Source organism: Polyodon spathula, chromosome 13 (assembly GCF_017654505.1).
Source record: "Polyodon spathula isolate WHYD16114869_AA chromosome 13, ASM1765450v1, whole genome shotgun sequence".
Lineage (NCBI taxonomy): Eukaryota > Metazoa > Chordata > Actinopteri > Acipenseriformes > Polyodontidae > Polyodon > Polyodon spathula.
Genome location: NC_054546.1, coordinates 18685287 through 18705890, shown reverse-complemented (window position 1 = coordinate 18705890; position 20604 = coordinate 18685287). Strand labels below are relative to the sequence as shown.

General features: G+C 36.7%; 1 protein-coding gene across 1 annotated transcript in view; it reads left to right on the top strand.

The window, feature by feature from the left end:
• Positions 1–20604, top strand: part of LOC121326231 (shootin-1-like) — a 75975-nt gene that overhangs the window by 30068 nt on the left and 25303 nt on the right. The window contains 4 exon segments of the mRNA XM_041269457.1: positions 11440–11608; positions 13074–13171; positions 15910–15991; positions 16386–16480. Of these exon segments, the coding sequence (XP_041125391.1) occupies positions 11440–11608; positions 13074–13171; positions 15910–15991; positions 16386–16480 (444 nt within the window).

Here is a 20604-nt window from a genome sequence, read left to right as displayed (position 1 = left end):
CTTAGCCGTTTCAATAATTATTATATATTACAACCCATATTGGCTGTCAAAATTCTATTAAGTTTAGATTTGTCTTTGAACTGCGCCAAGGGAAGGAGGGATGGTTTGAACGGTGTCTCTTTTAAAATGATTATTCCAACTTAAAATTCCATTAATTTTCCACAAATTGACACGTTTTCCATAGCTAATTTATTTTAAAAGCATACTAATTTAGTGCATCTCTTAAATCCTTTTTGATAGTTCATCCATGTTTGTATATTAGCAGTGGTATCATTGCCTTCTTACATAGAAGGCTGTCTGCTGCTATTTGACTCTCCTTAAGTTCTCTGGATTAATTGAAATCCAAAGTATTTTATTATTTTTCTTTGATTCTGAAACTCTGTGTGTGTGTGTGTGTGTATATATATATATATATATATATATATATATATACACACACACACATACACTGAACAAAAATATAAACGCAACATGTAACAATTTCAAAGATTTTACTGAGTTACAGTTCATATAAGGAAATCAGTCAATTGAAATAAATTCATTAGGCCCTAATCTATGGATTTTACATGTCTGGGAATACAGATATGCATCTGTTGGTCAAAGATGGTCTAAAAAAGGTAGGGGCGTGGATCAGAAAACCAGTCAGTATCTGGTGTGACCACCATTTGCCTCATGCAGCGCGACACATCTCCTTCCCATAGAGTTGATCAGGCTGTTGATTGTGGCCTGTGAGATGTTGTCCCACTCCTCTTCAATGGCTGTGCGAAGTTGCTCGATATTGGCGGGAACTGGAACACGCTGTTGTACACGTCGATCCAGAGCATCCCAAACATGCTCAGTGGGTGACATGTCTGGTGAGTATGTAGGCCATGGAAGAACTGGGACATTTTCATCTTCCAGGAATTGTGTACGGATCCTTGCGACATGGGGCCGTGCATTATCATGCTGAATCATGAGGTGATGGCGGCAGATGAATGTCACGACAAAGGGCCTCAGGATCTCGTCACGGTATCTCTGTGCGTTCAAATTGCCATCGATAAAATGCAATTGTGTTCGTTGTCTGTATCTTATGCCTGCCCATACCATAACCCCACCGCCACCAGGGGGCACTATTTTCACAACGTTGACATCAGCAAACTGCTCGCCTATACACGCTGTCTGCCATCTGCCCGGTACAGTTGAAACCGGATTCATCCATGAAGAGCACACTTCTCCAGCGTGCCAGTGGCCATCAAAGGTGAGCATTTGCCCACTGAAGTCGGTTACGACGCCGAACTGCAGTCAGGTCAAGACTCTGGTGAGGATGACGAGCACGCAGATGAGCTTCCCTGAGATGGTTTCTGACAGTATGTGCAAGAAATCCTTTGGTTTTGCAAACCCACGGTTTCATCAGCTGTCCGGGTGGCTGGTCTCAGACGATCCCACAGGTGAAGAAGCCGGATGTGGAGGTCCTGGGCTGGCGTGGTTACACGTGGTCTGCGGTTGTGAGGCCGGTTGGACGTACTGCCAAATTCTCTAAAACAACGTTGGAGGCGGCTTATGGTAGAGAAATGAACATTCAATTCTCTGGCAACAGCTCTGGTGGACATTCCTGCAGTCAGCATGCCAATTGCACACTCCCTCAAAACCTGAGATATCTGTGGCATTGTGTTGTGTGACAGAACTGCACATTTTAGAGTGGCCTTTTATTGTCTCCAGCACAAGGTGCACCTGTGTAATGATCATACTGTTTAATCAGCTTCTTGATATACCACACCTGTCAGGTGGATAAATTATCTTGGCAAAGGAGAAATGCTCACTAACAGGGATGTAAACAAATTTATGCACAAAATTTGAGAGAAATAAGCTTTTTGTGCATATGGAAAATTTCTGGGATCTTTTATTTCAGCTCATGAAACATGGGACCAACACCTTACATGTTGCATTTATATTTTTGTTCAGTGTGTGTGTGTGTGTGTGTGTATGTGTATATATATATATATATATATATATATATATATATATATATATATATATATATATATATATATACACACACACACACACACACACAAACACAAACAAACAAAGTAATTATGTCTTCTTTGGATCATACTGGGGAGGGGCATTAGGACCCAGTAGAGGTTACTGGAGTCAGGACCAACTCCAGGTTTAGTCAATAGAGTAATTAGGGGATTAATTAATTATGTTTAAAGGGGTGTGAGTGTGTGTGTTTCGGGGTGGGTGATGGTAGGAGTTTGGTTGGGAGACTTGGAGAGCAAGCTGGTTATTGTGCGTATTGTGGAAGCGGGACAAGGAACTACTGGAAAGGTATTTGGGATTACGATTTGGATTGAGGTTTGGTTTTGGTGACGAGGTAACAGGCTTAGCCTGCCTCTGTTAGGTAGGAACATCATTTGTTTAGCTAGGGCCGGAGAGCGGGTTAGGTTTTGTTTATTTTGTTTTGATTGTAAATAATAAACACACACTATGGCGTTTCCTGGCATTTTTTGTCTAAAGTTTTTATTTCAAGAAGGAAAACTTGTGACCAGACGGCAATCTGTCACATTGTGGTACCAGAAGTGGGGTGTTGTCTGACAACAATTTCAGGCTCATACTCTGGGTTTCTACTGTGAGAACAGGATAATGGAAGCAGCAATACAGGAACTGTTAAAGGCTAATGCTGCACAGCAGAAGGCCAACCGCCTGCAACGAGAGTACCTCAGTGTGCAGCAAGAGAGATGGGCGCTGCTGTGTGGTGCAGACGCAGAGCTGTCCGCAGCACAGTTGGAGTTGCCCGTGCTGGAACTGGAATAGCTTGCTTTGGAAATGTTGCCGCCTCCACTGCCGTGGGAGGACTGCTTACCCCTCCCACCTCCACCAGCAGAGGAAGAGTACCTGCTGGTTCTGCCCACATGGGAGGAGTGTTTTCCGCTCCCACCTCCACCAGCAGAGGGAGCATGCCTGCTGGTTTCCCCACTGATATATAAAGGGCAGCACAGTGGTGTAGCGGTTAGCCCCCCTTTGACTTTTCCACATTTTATTATGGTACAACATGGAATCAAAATTGATTTATTTAGGAGTTTTTGCCACTGATCAACACAAAAAAAGTCCATAATGTCAAAGTAAAAAATAAAATCTACAAATTGTTCTAAATTTATTACAAATATAAAAGAGAAAATAATTGATTGCATAAGTATTCACCCCTTTGAATCAATATTTGGTAGAGGCACCTTTGACAGTAATCGCAGCCATGAGTCCATTTGGATAAGTTCTATCAGCTTTGCACATCTGAACTCTGCAATTTTTGCCCATTCTTCTTTGCAAAATTGCTCAAGCTCTGGCAAGTTGGATGGGGACCTTTGATGAACAGCAATTTTCAACTCTCTCCACATATTCTCAATTGGATTGAGGTCTGGGCTTTGACTGGGCCACACCAGGAAATTGACCTTTTTGTTTTTAAGCCACTCCGGTGTGGCTTTGGCTGTATGTTTGGGGTCATTGTCCTGCTGGAAGATGAATTTTCTCCCCCAAGTTCCTGGTCTCTGGCAGACTTCAGCAGGTTTTCCTTCAGGATTTCTCTATACTTTGCTGCATCCATTTTGCCCTCTATCTTCACAAGCTTTCCAGGCCCTGCCGCAGAGAAGCATCCCCATAGAATGATGCTGCCACCACCATGCTTCACGGTAGGGATGGTGTTCTCAGGATGATGTGCGGTGTTAGGCTTTGAGGCTAAAAAGCTCTATTTTGGTCTCATCAGACCATATAATCTTCTTCCACTTGGTCTTAGAGTCTCCCGCATGCCTTCTGGCAAGCTTTAGCCGAGATTTGATGCGAGTTTTTTTCAACAATGGCTTTCTTTTTGCCACTCTCCCATAAAGGTCAGTTTTGTGAAGGATCTGGGCAATTGTTGCCGTATGCACAGTGTCTCCCAGTTCACCCGTGGAAGACTGTAACTCCTTTAGAGTTGCCGTAGGCCTCTTGGTGGTCTCCCTGACTATTGCCCTTCTCACCCGGATTCACAGTTGTGCCATATTCTCTACATTTCTTAATAATGTACTTTGCTGTGCTCTTGGGGATATTCAATGCCTTTGAAATGATCTTATATCCTAACCTTGATTGGTACATTTGAGGAACATTATTCCGGATTTGCTTTGAATGTTCATTCGTCTTCATGATGTCGTTTTTGTTAGGAAATGTACTAACCAACTGTGGGATCTCCCAGAGACAGGAGTATTTAACCTGAAATCATATGAAACACTTTAATTGCACACAGGTGGACTCCATTCAACTAATTATGTGACTTCTAAAGACAGTTGGCTGCACCAGAGTTTATTTAGGTGTGTCATAGCAAAGGGGGTGAGTACTTGTGCAATCAATTATTTTCTGTTTTAGATTTGTAATTAATTTAGAACAATTTGTAGATTTTATCACTTTTTTTCACTTCGACGTTATGGACTTTTTTGTGTTGATCAGTGGCAAAAACTCTTAGTTAAATCCATTTTGATTCCATGTTGTAACACAGTAAAATGTGCAAAAGTCCAAGGGGGGTGAATACTTTTGAGAGCTACTGTGTGTGTGTGTGTGTGTATATATATATATATATATATATATATATATATATATATATATATATATATATGGTCCGATAAATAATTTGATTAATCCATGCACATTCTTAATAAAGGTAACGATATAATAGCGGCTGTTGGAATTTGGTCTTTTTAAAAGTATTCGCTATTAGACGATTAAACGTAATAATCCAAGCTATAGGGTGGCGAAGCCTCCGACCCTTCGGAGTAACTCCCCAAAAAACGTGAACGTGCAGAGCACCATACTGGCAGTCAAAACAGCGATGGCTGCTAATGCATGTTCGGTATCTTCCACACTTCAGTGTACATTATTTGCCAAAGAACACACTTCTCACCTCCAGTGTCAGGAATTGAAAAGATATAGAGATAAGTGCCAGATTCTAGGTGTTTATGATCCTTATTGTGCACCGCCTGTGCTTTTTACAGCACTTGGAGCCATGAACTCCCCGACCTGGATCTATTTAGTTGAGAACCCCTCTCCCTACACAGCTTCCCAGATGAAGGCATGTAAGAGTACTGATAGTTATAAGCACTTCATCTCAGGATCAGTAAACAACCCGATCATCTGGCATTTAGACAAGAAGTTGTTCTATGTTATCAAGGCCAAGGTAGGGAATGTTCTTTTTAGGAACATGACTGTATTGCTAGCTCAAACAACACAACAATACACAATTGTTACCTAAAATATCAAAACAGGCATCAAGTACAGTTCCGTTTAACTCCTTTTTCTTTCAGTATTGAAATATACATTAATATTGGCACAATGCAGAATTTCAGCTATGAAAACTCACCAACTTACAATGATAAACAGACAGTGATCCTAGGTCTCTTCTCCTCCGTACGGAACATTTACTGTGATAAAACAAATAATGTCTTTATTAATTACAAAATCGCGAAATTCAAAACTACGGCATTAAGAACACAGAACAGTATAGCTAATAATTAGTAAATTAATGAATAGCTAATAATTGACTGTGCTGATTCATTGTTGTTATTATTATTTAGTATTATTATTAATGTTATTAGCGTCCCATACTTAAACTACATAACTTTTTGCTATTTATTATTATTATTATTATTATTATTATTATTATTATTATTATTATTATTATTAATATTGTACCGCCACGCTTAGTAAATTGCCATTCTCACTGCCTTTAGGATTCTGTTCACGATGAAGGATTTTTTTATTTTTTTTTTAAAGGACGAGACTCACCAACCTGCTTAAGTGTAATCGCGTTTAAGTGTATATCTTTACATTAAGCATGTCAAACTTAATAATAATTAGGCATCCGGGCCATAAGCAGGGAAGCCTATTGTTATTGCAGAATTGCTAGTAAACTCGCCAGATTCGTTGGTAGATGCTTGTGGGAAGATGGGAAAATGCTAAAGAACTTACGTCGTAAGTCACATGGTTTGGCCGCCATATTGGATTCAATTAAAACATTTTGCTAAATGAAAAATTGGTCTTTCTAAAACGACTTATTGCAGAATGCTGAAAGTTGGTGTAGTTTTTGAGGGATAGTCCAAGATTAACTGGTGTTCGTTTTAAGCTGATAGGTTGTGTGGTATGGCGGCTATGCTGCATGACGTAAAAATTGCAAGATACAGATGTCATAATCACAAATTACAAAGACCTTCTTCTCCCAAACCGCTAGTGTGATTGAAACAAACCCAATGGCACATATGATCATAGTGTTCCACGTTGGAAGACATCATCAACATACAAAACTGGCTAATAACTCCTTATAGAGTGCAGATAGGGCCAAGGTTACTATGGAGCACATATAGTAACACATGTATGCTTCATCAAAAAATGTCATTGCCTGTGACCTTTGATCTTTCCTAAAGGTCAAATGTAAAGCTGGCTTATAACTCATAACAGAGTGCACATAGGGTCATGGTTACTAAGTAAAAATGGCATTCTGCACTATTTGCTAAAGTGTTTGGTACTGTTACTGGTACTGGTCCTGGAAGCCGTGAAGTTGCTGGCAACACTAGTTATTTTTATTTTAGTAAATGTAACACATTTTCACAGAACAACCATTCTTTTGGACCACTGTCAGTCACCTGCTAGTACCTGAAAACACAAGACAGCTGATCTGCGTTTCCAACATCGGTTGTTTAATCTACCATGTACTTGGCTTCCTGTTCTTTTATTCGTCATACTGTGGCTATTGACAAGTGATTTCTTAACATGCTGTCATAGTCAGAAATCAGAGAAAGTAATTCCACATAATTACTTATATTTGAGGAATTGGTGCCTTCATCGTGCCCTCTGAAAGCCAGTTCTTGTTTGCCAAGGTAAACAGTAGAATCAATCAAGCATTTAAGAACCTTGCAGATTTTTCGTACTTGCTCGTTGTGATGTGTTGGATCCCTACGCTTCTACTCATCGAGTTGAACATCAGTCCAGGTTTATCCAGAGGTTTTGAGTGTAACAGTGGCTGTCAAGTGACTTTGGGAAGCCACTGGGTTTTTGTGTTGGCTTAGCTAGACATCATAGATTGCTGTAGCCAGTGCAGTTCCATATCGCCTTTTCTGTACTGAACAAAATACAGCTCCAGCAGTATGCTTTTTTTAAATGGCAGCTACCGGTAAGCCACGAATACCTTTCATAATTTAAATTTTGTAAGTGGCGAGTATATCCCTTCCCTTACTGTGTCATTTAAGGTATTTGTGGTGTAGACCTTGTACATTGAGTGGTAACCAAATCGACTACAGTGTCTCCATTGTTTTCTGACTTTTTTTTTGCTTTGTAAAATTTTGTAAAAAGCAATTTTGAAATATTACTTCAAAGTTCTCAATGTAATCCTCAAATGCGGTCTCTCTAATAAGCAGTATTGCGTGAAATTCTGATATTCTTACACCCTACCCTAGGATATGTGACTTTCCCATTGGTTAAACTCCCAATTATGTCCCGCCTGTGCTAACTCATGATTGGACACCTGTATAATAAGGGGCAAATCTTTGACTCTCCCATTTTTAAACCTTCAGCTGTTTGTCTTGCCTGTGCTCACTTATGATTGGACTGCCGCAGAGAAAATGCAGATCTTCTATTGGTTGATTTTATTTTATGTACAAAAATAGAATTCTGCACGACAGGGCTTAACATTTAGATTTTTAGCTACTGGCCCTCGGGCCACTGAGCTAGTGTTTTTACTGGCCCGGATGCAATTTTATATATATATATATATATATATATATATATATATATATATATATATATATATATATATATATTTTCATGATGTTTCTAACTGTGAATGGTAACCAAAGAGAGCCCACATCTCAAAAGTAAGTGGCTAAACAAAGCCTTTCAATATATGTTACTACAGCCATTTAACAAGTGCTAAAAGAAGTACAGTAATCCAAACTTGGGTAACATTGAAATTAGAAAGGTAATTTAACGTTATGATTAATATAAAGCCATCCTAAATGTTAAGCAGAACAGCGCAGTGACTAATAAGAAAAGGCAAGATACCTGGAGTTGGAAAGGGTTTTTTTTTTTTTTTTTTTTTTTTTTAACTCTGGACTGCAGTTCAATGTAAAACATCTACTGTTGACTTTCTGTGAGTGGATGGAGTAACGGCAACATTTGCACTGACCGTTAAAAGCACAACCAGGTATATTTGTTTTGAATTATTTACAGGTTACTGAATTAACAACGTAACTTGTCTTAGATTTATCCGAAATCAATACTTGATGGCTAATTGTAATTAGTAATGTTAAACTATTGTAATGTTGGAATATATTTTCTATTTTGGTCAGGTTACAATATTTACAGTAAGATTATTTTATAAATATTATTTGCTAGAATTAAACAGATGTCGAATATTTAGGTTGCTATATGATAGGTGTTGTTTTATTCTGAATATACTACAGCAAAACTTATTTGGTGGTGTGCACAATATTATGCTGCTGTTGCTTTAATTGGAAGAGATACGCGCTTTGGCGTTGAATAAAAAACTTGATAAAACTTGTGCCTAAGGAAATAGGGTACAGAGGGAAGAAATCTCATCTTGGACATTGTTTGAACACTTTCTGAACTCTGCTAAACTTTACCGGCTTACACTTTATGCTGTCTGCTTGTGCACATGCATTTGCCTTTTACTGTTGGTAGCGTAAGGGACCAGAGTTCGGGTAATCGAATACACAAAAAGGTTGCACCCTGTGTATTCAAATAGGAAACTATTTGAAATTCCCACCCTTAATCCTAATAATAAACACTGTTAAAAAAAAATATTCATAATACAAAATAATAACAAACCTCTATAGAGTGTTGTCGCTTGTGTACCTCTCCCGAGTTCGCGCCAATCTTGCTGAGTGGTACCAGCACTACGAGTCCTGGAAAGATTGTGAATGGCATTTTTGACCTGAACGTATCGGATCAAGAATATAAGTTTTACAATTCGATAGCATATCTGTTATCCACCGGGACATCTTACTGTGAGACTGGATATGACACAAAATGTTGAATTCACAACAAATGAAGCTGCTGTTTTATCTGCAAGTCTGGGAAACTGATACAAAACAAGACAGAAGTTACTTTTTTCTTGTCCACTGTCATAGTGAAGCCTCCACTCCAAATGTTTTTTTTTTTTTTTCATAATTACTTTATAATATTTTTTGTTTCTGCGCTTTCCTTTTAGCTTAGTAGAAAACCTAATTTGTAAAAGATTTGCCATGTCGCGGGAACGAGCACCACCAACACAGCACTTTGGTACGCAGTCTCAGATTTTTGAGTACTAAGTTTTTCAAAGCTTTTTTGCATATGGTTTGCATACAAGTTCTCCTGGGACCTAAGGAAGGCCTATGGACTATAATTATATATATATATATATATATATATATATATATAATATTAAGATATAATATATATATATATATATATATATATATATCTATAATGTATATATATTTAACACACACACCCCCACCACCGTTCAATATATATATATATATATATATATATATATATATATATATATATATATATATATATATATATATATATATATATATATATCACAGGCAGTGTGTGTGTGTGATCTACAAAACTAGTGCTAGACCATGTTTCTGGCACCATGTTAAAACAAAAAAAAAATTCCAAAAGCTTTCAATAATTTACTAAAAATGAAAAACTGAAATTATCGGATTGAAAAAGTATTCATACCCTTTGTAATTTCAAGTCTAAATTTGCTCAGGTGCAATATATTATCTCAACAAGTCACACAATTTGTTGATGGACCTGTGTAAGAAATTAGTGTAACACCTGCTTTAAATTAATCTGTGAGGATAATTACCACTCTCTCTGTATGGTCCCACAGTATGATAGAGACTTTCAAAAGAAAGAATCTAAATGAAGACGAAAGAGCAATTTAAGGAAGTCGTGGATGTGATTAGCACAGATCTGAGGAGAGTACAAAACCATTTCAAAGGCATTGAACATCCCTCAGAGCTCAGTGCAGGCCATCGTACAGAAGTAGGAAAAATACGAAACTACCACCACACTGCCTAGATCAGGCCGCCCCTCTAAACTTAGTTGCCAGACAAGAAGGGCACTTCTTAGGGAAGATACTGTGAGGCCAACTGTGACTCTGAATGAGTTACAGAAGTCATGTATGAACAATTTCCAAGGCATTCCACAAAAAGGGCCTCTATGGGGGAGTGGCAAGGAAGAAGCCCTTTCTGAAAAAAACGTCCCCTAGAAGATACTGCAGTTATGTGGCAGAACGTCTTGTGGTCTGATGAGACTAAAGTGGAACTTTTTGGCCTGAATGCTAAGCGGTATGTGTGGTGCTAATCAAACACTGCACACCAGCCAGGTAACACCATACCCACCGTAAAGTATGGTGGTGGTAGCATCATGTTATGGGGATGCTTTTCAGCAGCAGGGACTGGCAGTATTGTCAGGATTGATGGGAGGATGAATGGCGCACAATACAGAGAAATCCTGGATAAAAACTTGTGTCTCTCTGCCAAAAAACTCAAACTGTGGAAGAAGTTTGTCTTTCAACAGGACAATGATCCAACGTACACTGCCAGAGCAACACTGGAGTGGCGTAAAATGAAGAAAATAATAATAGATGTCCTTGAGTGACCCAGTCAGAGTCCTGACCTTAATCTCATTGAAAATCTGTGGCAAGATTTGCCATGTCATGGGAACGAGCACCACCAACACAGCACTTTGGTACGCAGTCTCAGATTCAATTTTCGGCTTTTTGGCACACTGGTTCATTTTCCTGGATTCATAAAACGGAAGCCATATGCACTATAGATATATTATACTAGTTAAATGTAACCGGCCCAGTCAATCACCGTTCCCCAACTAACTTGACACAGCTTGAGCAATTTTGCAAGGAGGAATGAGCAAATATTGCTCCATCACGGTGTGCAAAGTTAAGAGAGACTTATCTGAAGAGACTACTGGCTGTAATAGCTGTCAGAGGTGGTTGAACCAAGTATTGACCCAGGGGGATGAATACTTAAAAACTGATGACATTTCAGTTTTTTTAATTTTTATTATTTACTATTTTCTTTTTTTTTTGGGGTGGGGACGACTCTGTGAAGAAGAATGTGTGACTCACAAATAAAAATTCCCAATGTAATGCATCAAAATCCCAGGCTGTGAGACTCTTAAATATGAAAAAAAGGGATGGGTGCTGAATACTTTTTCAAGACGCTGTGTGTATATATATATATATATATATATATATATAGAGAGAGAGAGAGAGAGAGAGAGAGAGATGTGTGTGCTTTTTTTTAAAACGGTTGCCATTCTAAAATTGTAGGTTATATCTACCCTACAAGACAACTGAAGATAAGTTTCATTATTAAAAAGTATATATTTTGCCTTTTCCTTCAGCTCAACCGTGAGAATAAGTCTCTGAAAAGGCTGAGTATGCTCTACGCGTCAAAACTGGGGCAAGAAGTCATCACAGAGGAGATCGCTATTGATGATGAAGACTCTGCTGTGGAGAGTGACGATGGCGCCAGCATTTGTGCCTCTCTTCACTGTCAACACAAAATAAAAGGTGAGAATCCACATTCAACAAGGCATGACTTCCTTTTATCCTTACTTAGGGCTGGTTATAGATAGTAGTTTTTGCAGTACAAAGTACAAATTGATTTGCCTCACACTTGTTTATTTTCAAGTATTGGCTGTTTATTAGGCTGTGGCCAGTAATCCGGATGGATTCTGATGTTTCCAAAAAATAGTTTGCAAGGTTTTATTGAAGCTGTTAAAATGATGCCCCTGCTGTGACCTACTTTACAGTCTTTACAACCTAATTACATTTTGGCATGACTTTGATGAGAAACGTTTGCTTGAAATAAAATGAAGATGAACCAAAAGCATTTATAATTTTTATTTTAATTCACATGATTTATTTGTTATAAAAAACACTTGATCAAAGATTTTTTTTGTAAAATGTAGAAGAGATTGAAAAAGACTTCTAGTTGAAATGTTTGTCATCTAATTTTGGTTTTCTTTTAATATTTCTGAACAGTCTAAGAAATGAAGGGGTTGATTAACACTGCTGTTTTTTAGACCCTTTTACAGCACTAGCGTATTCCGTCAGTCACCTATGTTTGGTTATCCCGGGATCAGCTCTAAAAATAAGTTGGTGATGCAATCCGTGTGGGTTCCCTGATATTCTAAAAAGTCATATTTTTAATAATGCGTGTTATTTTTTGCTCACTTGTCAGTTTCACAGAACACAACTGCCTATTTATCGTGGTAAAAATACTTGTCATAAATGAACAGCCTTTGAATATCAAGTGCATCTGAACTCTGTACTTGAACTGTAAAAGAAAGTGAATTTTACAAATTCTAACATGCTCAGTCCTTCAGCATTTAATTCACAAATCAAACCTCTTTTTAACCCTCATTATTTGTTCTAATAGCTTGATTTTCTACTCTGCGTTTATAATATTGTGTGACTGTGTTCCTGAGTGGCTCACATGATAAAAGCATGGCCATGTACTGTGCAGGGTGAATCAGTCAGGGGAATGCAGGTTTGTGTCCTGGCTGTGCCAAGTTGCAGATCTTCACTGGGGATTCTGGAAGTATTGGTGTGCCCTTCTCACTTTGCTACAGTGATTCAACACACTGAGGACTTCCACTGATCTTCAGTGCTCCAAAGCTGTTGTGGGGAGTTGTGAAGGAACATTAATTGGACATTATAAATTGGGGAGAAAAATAGGCATGAAATAATTGGGCACACAAAATTTGTAAAATAAATGCATTAAAAAAGCAAGACTTCATTTAAAGAAAAAAAATGTTATCTATGTTTATTATGCCTGTTTCATCTATTTGTATTTTCATTATATATATATATATATATATATATATATATATATATATATATATATATATATATATATATACATATATATATATATATAATGTATAATGACACACCACTAATAAGAACATTATAGTAGCTACAGTAATTTAATAAAAATGCTTGCCCTTCCTAATTTCAAATGCCCACACAGACCTTCATGATAAACTTGTTGCTGGATTGGAGGAAAAGAAATTACTTGTCAATGATATGGAGAGTTTGAAAGGAAGGCTTGAAGAAGTAACAGACCAGGTGAGTCCAAAGAATGTTAACAACTCCACTGCAGGAATGCAATTGAGTCTACATTGTCATGACAGTCAATAGGGGAATTCGCTGTTTGTTAAATGACAGCCATGGTTTGCAGTCACATTAACCTCTTAAACCCCCAGCCTCCCACAGGCAATTTCCACCTGGAGGGCTATGGCCTTAAATAAATCGCATTATCTTCCAAAGTATAGACAGCACAGGCATGGTTCAGGGCTTGAATTCAAGGTAACCCTCTGGCCATTAGGACTCAGATTTGATATAAGTCTTACTCAATACCACACTGGAAGGAGATATCCTGAAAAAAAACGTAAAACACAAGAAACGCTTTTCATTTGTTTATATTCTATCGTCATTTTTTCACCTTGTAGCACATGAAAAGAGCCAGATCAAATTCTACATGAGATTTTACAAAGCTAGGGCCAAGGGTCCCCAAACCTCTCCAAAAATGAATATTGTGTAAATATTTATGGCCAGTCATACACTAGTTTCTTGAGCAGATCTAAAAGGGAGGTTACCTTCTGGCACCTCACATGCTATACATTGCCACATGAATTTGATTTTGTAATCCTCTTTTTTACTTATTTGTCCAATATTTCATTCAAAAGGTGGCCTTTTTGGAGAGCTTTGGGGTGCCCGAAATGTATTCATGATGAGTATGCGTGACAAATACTCTCAATTCCCATATGCCGCAACTGTCAGGCACATTGCTCTCACATAGCTGTGTGTTTGTGCAGGAGAATGTTGCTACTGAGATTTTTTTGTAGCTCTGAATTTTCAGTACCTGACTGTATTTTTGTTACTCACTTGCTTGAAAGTATGTAAATGTGAAGAAGCAAAATAATGAGATTTTTTTTTTTTTCAAAATAAAGTGGTTACACTCATTCAAGCACTGCTGACAGGTGAACATATGTAGAGTATTGGATAAAGGCGTCTGCTAAATGTCTACAATAATAATAATAATAATAATAATAATTAGATTACAGACACCTTTGCTGCTCTAAGTCAGGCTGCCAGACTGAAAACACCTCAGTTACTTTCATCTTTACTTTGATTGACATGTGGCAAACAAAGGAACTGAGTGAGTGATTGTTGGAGCAGGCAGACAGCTTATCTTGAAAGGTTAAGAAACCTACACTGTCTCTAGGTGAAATATAAAAAAGTTTGCCAAACACTCCCCTGCAATATTCTAAATCAATGAACATCAGTGAGAAAATAATACAGACGGCCGGGAAGCAACAATTACTTCTTGCAATTTGTATTGCATCATAAAGATCAGGGACCGTATACACCAGCACAGCACAGATGAGTTGCTCTTTACTATGCAATAAAAATTATTTAAAAAAAAAAAAAATTTATGTGCCCCTTGAGAGTCAAATGGTTGCATTTTCAAATAACATTTACAGTAAAAATGCATATTGAAAATTACGCATAATAATAATAATAATAATAATAATAATAATAATAATAATAATAATAATAATAAATGTAGTGTGGATCCATTACACTTACAAATCCTGAAGAGGCTCCAATCCATCTTCAAATGCTGCTTCACAGATGCTGAATCAGCGCTCTCCAACCCAGAAAGTCATTTTCGCCGTCACTTTCACTATTATCCATCTCCTCCAAAACTTCAAAAAGACTGAATAGACTTTTTTTGGGATGCTTTGGAACACTGCTCACCATTTCGTTCAATTTTATAAATTTTACAATTTGAAAAATGATCAGAAAACGGTAAGAAACCTTGATCGTATGTGATACACTGCGCTCTCGTTTGCAAATATGTGTTTTGTTTACATACGCACATAGATTACTCTTCAGTGGATTAGGCTACAAACAAAGTCAAGGTATGAATGGAAAGCTTGTGACCTCCACTACAACGTGATCACCGAGATTTCACCATCAACAGATACATGTAAGGCCAGAGCAGCGAAACGCACAGCTAGTCGATCGGAGTTGTTTTTGAACCGCGAGGTACTAGACACATTGCAAAGGGAATATCTCGGCGGTGAAATGGCGAATTCGAAAAATTCCTTCGCTGTTTGATGGTAGGAAAACAACGTTTCTGATTTTGAGTCAGGTTTTTTGCTGTTTTGCTTCTGTAATAATATTACAGGTGATTTTTGAAATATAATGTGTAATTGCAGTACCATGTCCCGCCCGCGGGACACAGGGGGCGTAAGAGGTTAAACACATTGCTACTCATGATTACATATTTTTATTGTTGCTGCTTTTGCTTTAGTGGATTGCTAGTGAGTGGATTCAATCGTACCTTTTATTTTAAATTAAAAGCATAAAAAATACTTTTAAGATTTATGGAATTATTTTAGTAGCTCAAATCACTTTATTGAGAACTTACAACAAACGTATCTTCAAACCCCAGTGAGTTCATTGCAAGAGTGCATATTGTGATTCAACGCCAAGTACAGTAAACTGCTAAATGCATTCTATAGCTAATTAAGGCTGTTGGAGGATATAAGCTAGTTATTCAATGACTGTTGATCCAGTGTTCAAGACATTTGTTTGCAAATCGCAAGACTGTCAGCTCCATCCCTAACTCCACCTATTATACATGTAGACATGTATACATTATACAAAAGAGAAATTAAGATATCAGTATATCCCTGTAGACATGTTAAGTATCTACCTGTGTAATACCTCAGTCACAACATCTTGCATGGACTGAACACTTTGAATAGTGTTTTGACATTTTCTTTCTTTTTCAGCTGAATAAAGAAAAACAGGAAAACATTATTTTGGCAGCAGAGATGTTTCAACAGAAGAAGCTCCTAAACAAATACAACAGAGGTTGGCTTGAATAATCTTAAGATAAATTTATTTAATTGATAAACATTTTGAATATATATATATATATATATATATATATATATATATATATATATATACACACACACACACACACACCTGCAAGACATTATATCCGTACATTATACAACACATATAGATAAAAAGGTTGAAGAAACCATCTGCTTGAATGATCTCCTTTATAAAACAGTTGCTAGAAGGTCAATGCCACTATCTGAAGGCTAATGGTAAAATTATAATAAATAAAACAATAACAGGCATACCTATATTCTAAACATAGTAGGAAGGTTAACATTTTTGACAGACACACGCTACACCTACTCAATGCAGCTACAGAACCCTGAATTGTGTTGCTCAAAGCTCCCCTTTTTTTTAGTTTCAGTGCTGGCAGCCGATGAATATGAAAAACTGCAAGCTGACTTTGAGCTTGAAAAAGATCTCCGGAAAGAGGCAGAATCCTTTGCACACAAGGTACGGCTTTGTCACTTTCCATCATTGAAGCAACTAAAAAGGAATCAAGGAGTTGTTCCCTGCCTGTTGACCTTCATTTTACCACAATGTACAAACTTTCTATAATGTAAAGCCCAGAAACAATGTTATTTGAAAATGAAAGAATCACATTTTCCCTGTATACTAAATCTTAAATTTGTGTGTGTGTGTGTGTGTGTGTGTGTGTGTGTGTGTGTATATATATATATATATATATATATATATATATATATATATATATATATATATATATATATATATATTCTTCCAAGTCAACGCCCATGTTTGAACTATCTCCATACCCCCGCTTTTAGCTAAATTCAATTTTTCACCGTTTCTAATAACCATGTGCAAAAAAAAGCAACGTGCAAATATGTGTGTTTTAAGAAAATTTCAAATTATTTTATAGTGGACTTACGCAGCACCTTTTTTTCAGGCAAACCCTTTACTTTGTATTTCACCATTTAACACTAGAACCGCCACAGTTATACTTATATCTAAAACCACTGCCGGCAGTCACTATGACGGTTACATTTTAAACAACATCAGTATTAAAATGAAAGACTGACAGTCAGATACAGCACAAAAGTATTATTCAAGCACGTCATATCAAACATTTGCACAGCCGAAATGTTGTATTTAAATGAACAATTAAACATAAACAGGGTTGTTTTTCTAACCTACCACATATAAAGCACTACTTTAAAAAAATGCAAAACTGTAATAAAATAAACATTTCAAAAGAAACTAGTGTCTAAACAGGTGTTAATAGGTATATGTACATACAAAACTGTAAAAACGAAAGTAGTTTTTAATTTAAAATGAAAGTAAGTTTTCTCTTGCTTGTGTGCCACTTAGTGCAGTACAGAATCCAGGTTGAGCTGCAGCACTCTGCTGCTTTGCAGTTTTCTGATCGAAATATTTCTGCCGAAGCACTGTGGCTAGCTTCAAGGTTAAATTTCTCTTATTGATATTTTCCCTGGTGCATTCCTTGTACAAAACTAAGGAATTGATGGCTGCCAAGTATAGTAGACCAATAAGTCTAGTAGTAAGAACAGGCTTGTATATAAAAATAAAATAGAATATTGTAGGTTATATTAAAAATAAAAACATGTATTGTAAAAGGCAGTCAAAGGTAGAGGGGATTATAACTTTTAATTTTGCGATCCTGCCTTTCAATTTTTTCAATATTTAATACATGTGTTTAGGAGAAGTCAAGAAAGGACAACTGCATATCTTTCACACACAGAGTAATTAAAATTTTAAAAGTAAAAAACGTCAAAATGACTGCTGTGGTGGTTCTAGTGTTAATAAATATTAACTGCACTAATTGATTCTTTAGCATAACTGTGTGGCGTGCTTTACCTTTGGTATTTTAAACCTGCCTAATTCTAAACGTAATCTATCTAGCTAATGTTAAATATTACAGTAATATTGCTTGTTATTTTGCCCCGGTCATGATTCAGCGCCCCTCCCCCACCTTTGACTTAAGCTGCATCCACACTGAATAATTTAGAAATCCACACTGAATCATTTAGAAATCACCACAATCAATGGCAGTATCCACACCAGCAGCGAGCGATGTCACTTTGAGAAAATGTTGTGTCTCTAAAATATAACCTGTTCCTATTTTTTTTTTTTTTTCGACTGTAATGAAACTGACCAATCAGAAGCAAGGTTAACACCCTTGAAACACGTTATACCTGAAAACATGTTCATTATTTTATGTGGTACCAGTAGTTGTGGCTTGCAGGTGGTGCATTTAGCAACACAGAGACATTTTCTTTCCGATTTATGCAAGTTGCATAAAAATTGTTTATAAATAAGCAAAAATAAACCAGACCATACATGCAGTCCTATATATCCTGCAATGAAAAATGTGCACTTTTGCTGGCTTTTAAAAATGACAACTTGAAAATTTGACCTAATTTTAAGCTATGGCATTTTTTGGTTTGCATGTTTACATTTATGATAAATAGGGTTTTGTTCACTAAGTTGTTCTGTGGCACAAATCTGTGACAAGAATAATGTCTTTACATGCACAAAGTAAATGTATGCACAAAGAAATTCTCCAAACAAACAAAAATTTTGTCAAGGTCCTGCTATTCTGTACGTTGTAAATCAAAGCCAACAACAGGTTTGCATTTTTTGTGACACATCTCAACATTACCGAGCTCATAGTTTTGAAGATTATGAGCCATATCTGTTCACCGGACTGCTTTAAAAGGAAAAACTAAATAAAAGTTTTGCGTCTTGCCATGGCACACGACTGTGTTCTGTGTATAATTATTCATAAGTAAATTAGGTCAGAGACAGCTAAAACACTCATCACCCACGATCTGATGCGTCACAGTCTTCAATAGTGTTTACAATAAATTAGAAAAATAGATTTGCAGAACAGCATTGGTAGTAATATAAGTGGTGACTTGCGTGTAATAATAATAATAATGTTGCACTTTAAAATATTTGAATAAGTTAATATTAAAGATCAATGAAGGAATTTGTGAAGAAACACAATTGAGACTGCTGTGAGATTGTGTGTATCTATCTAATATATGTTTGTATGTGTGTGTGTGTGTGTGTGTGTGTGTGTATATATATATACATACATACATACAGTACGGGTCAAAAGTTTGAGTACGCCTGCTTGAAACTAGGTTTTTCATGATTATCTAAGCTTTTAACTGTATAAACTTGTCTATAAACACTTAATATCTCATTATATGATACGTTTACTTATATAAGCTGATAATCATAAGTGAATTGCATTCAAAAATTAAATTTTTAAATGAAAATGTAACTCTTGTCAATTTCAATGAAATGGTCACCCAAAGCAAGGGGATTTCAATCTGAAGCCCAAGTCTGTTAAATGTCTGAAATGTTTATAACACGGTGTTAGAACACTGGCCTAAGTATAAAAGTATCTTCGTTAGATGTTCTCTGCGTTAACTAGCATGTTACCTAATTAACCTTTTGTCACCAATTATTGTTAACATGTGAGGGTCCATGATTACTATAAATATAGGTAGCATAGGCACAAGTTTGTCATTCCTGAATGTAAGAGAGCAGAATATGGCAAAATATGCTCAGTTAAGCAAAGGAAAAAGACAGCTTGTAATTACTTTAAGAAATGAAGGTCAATCTTTAAGACAGATCGGAAGAACTTTGCGTCATGTGTTTTCATTTTCAAGCATTTACAGAAACGTATACGACATAAAACATTGTCAATTATGAAAAAAACCTAGTTTCCAGCAAGTGTACTCAAACTTTTGATTGGTACTGTGTGTGTGTGTGTGTGTGTGTGTGTGTGTGTGTATATATATATATATATATATATATATATATATATATATATATATATATATATATATATATATATTTTTAAAATATCAGTTCAACTATACTACTATTGTCCAGCTGTCTGCTGACAGCTGGATATTTACCGGGATTCAAGTCAGACTACTACAACTACTACCGGTACCACAAAGAAAAAAAAAATAATACTAAGAGTACAACTGTACAATTACTACTAATATATGATAACAATAAAACTGTTGGATATATAGGGGTGTTCAGTAACTCTAATCTGTAGATTTTACAAGCCCAACCTTTATTTTACAATGGAGTTGCTGGAGGTCAGGGTGGTAACCTTTTATCAAAACAAGACCTGTTTGTAATGGGACAGCCCATCTCTAATATGTCTTTTGGATCGTCTTGGCTCGCTCGCATCGCTCACTTGCAGAATCCAGTAAGTTTTGCCAAAGCACTTACACCACGAACATCAACAAAACATTAGAAATGGTGTGCAAATTATGAATCACTCTGTCCAATACAGCCCTTCACCTGGCCTTGTAGTACTAAGACCTTGACCATACAATTTTAACATCTATTCTATGTTGCAGATACAAATTCTTCTTATTCTGCGATATATGAAGCTGCATTTCTGAGTTACAAATCAGTTTTAATAACAGATCTGACCGAATTTGATAGAGGGCTGATACGGTCCTTCCATAGTAAGGACGGCAGATTATAATGATATGTTTAGGGAGAATTTCTAGAAATCAGGTCTGTTTCTACATCAGGACTGACGTTGTATACCAGGGGTC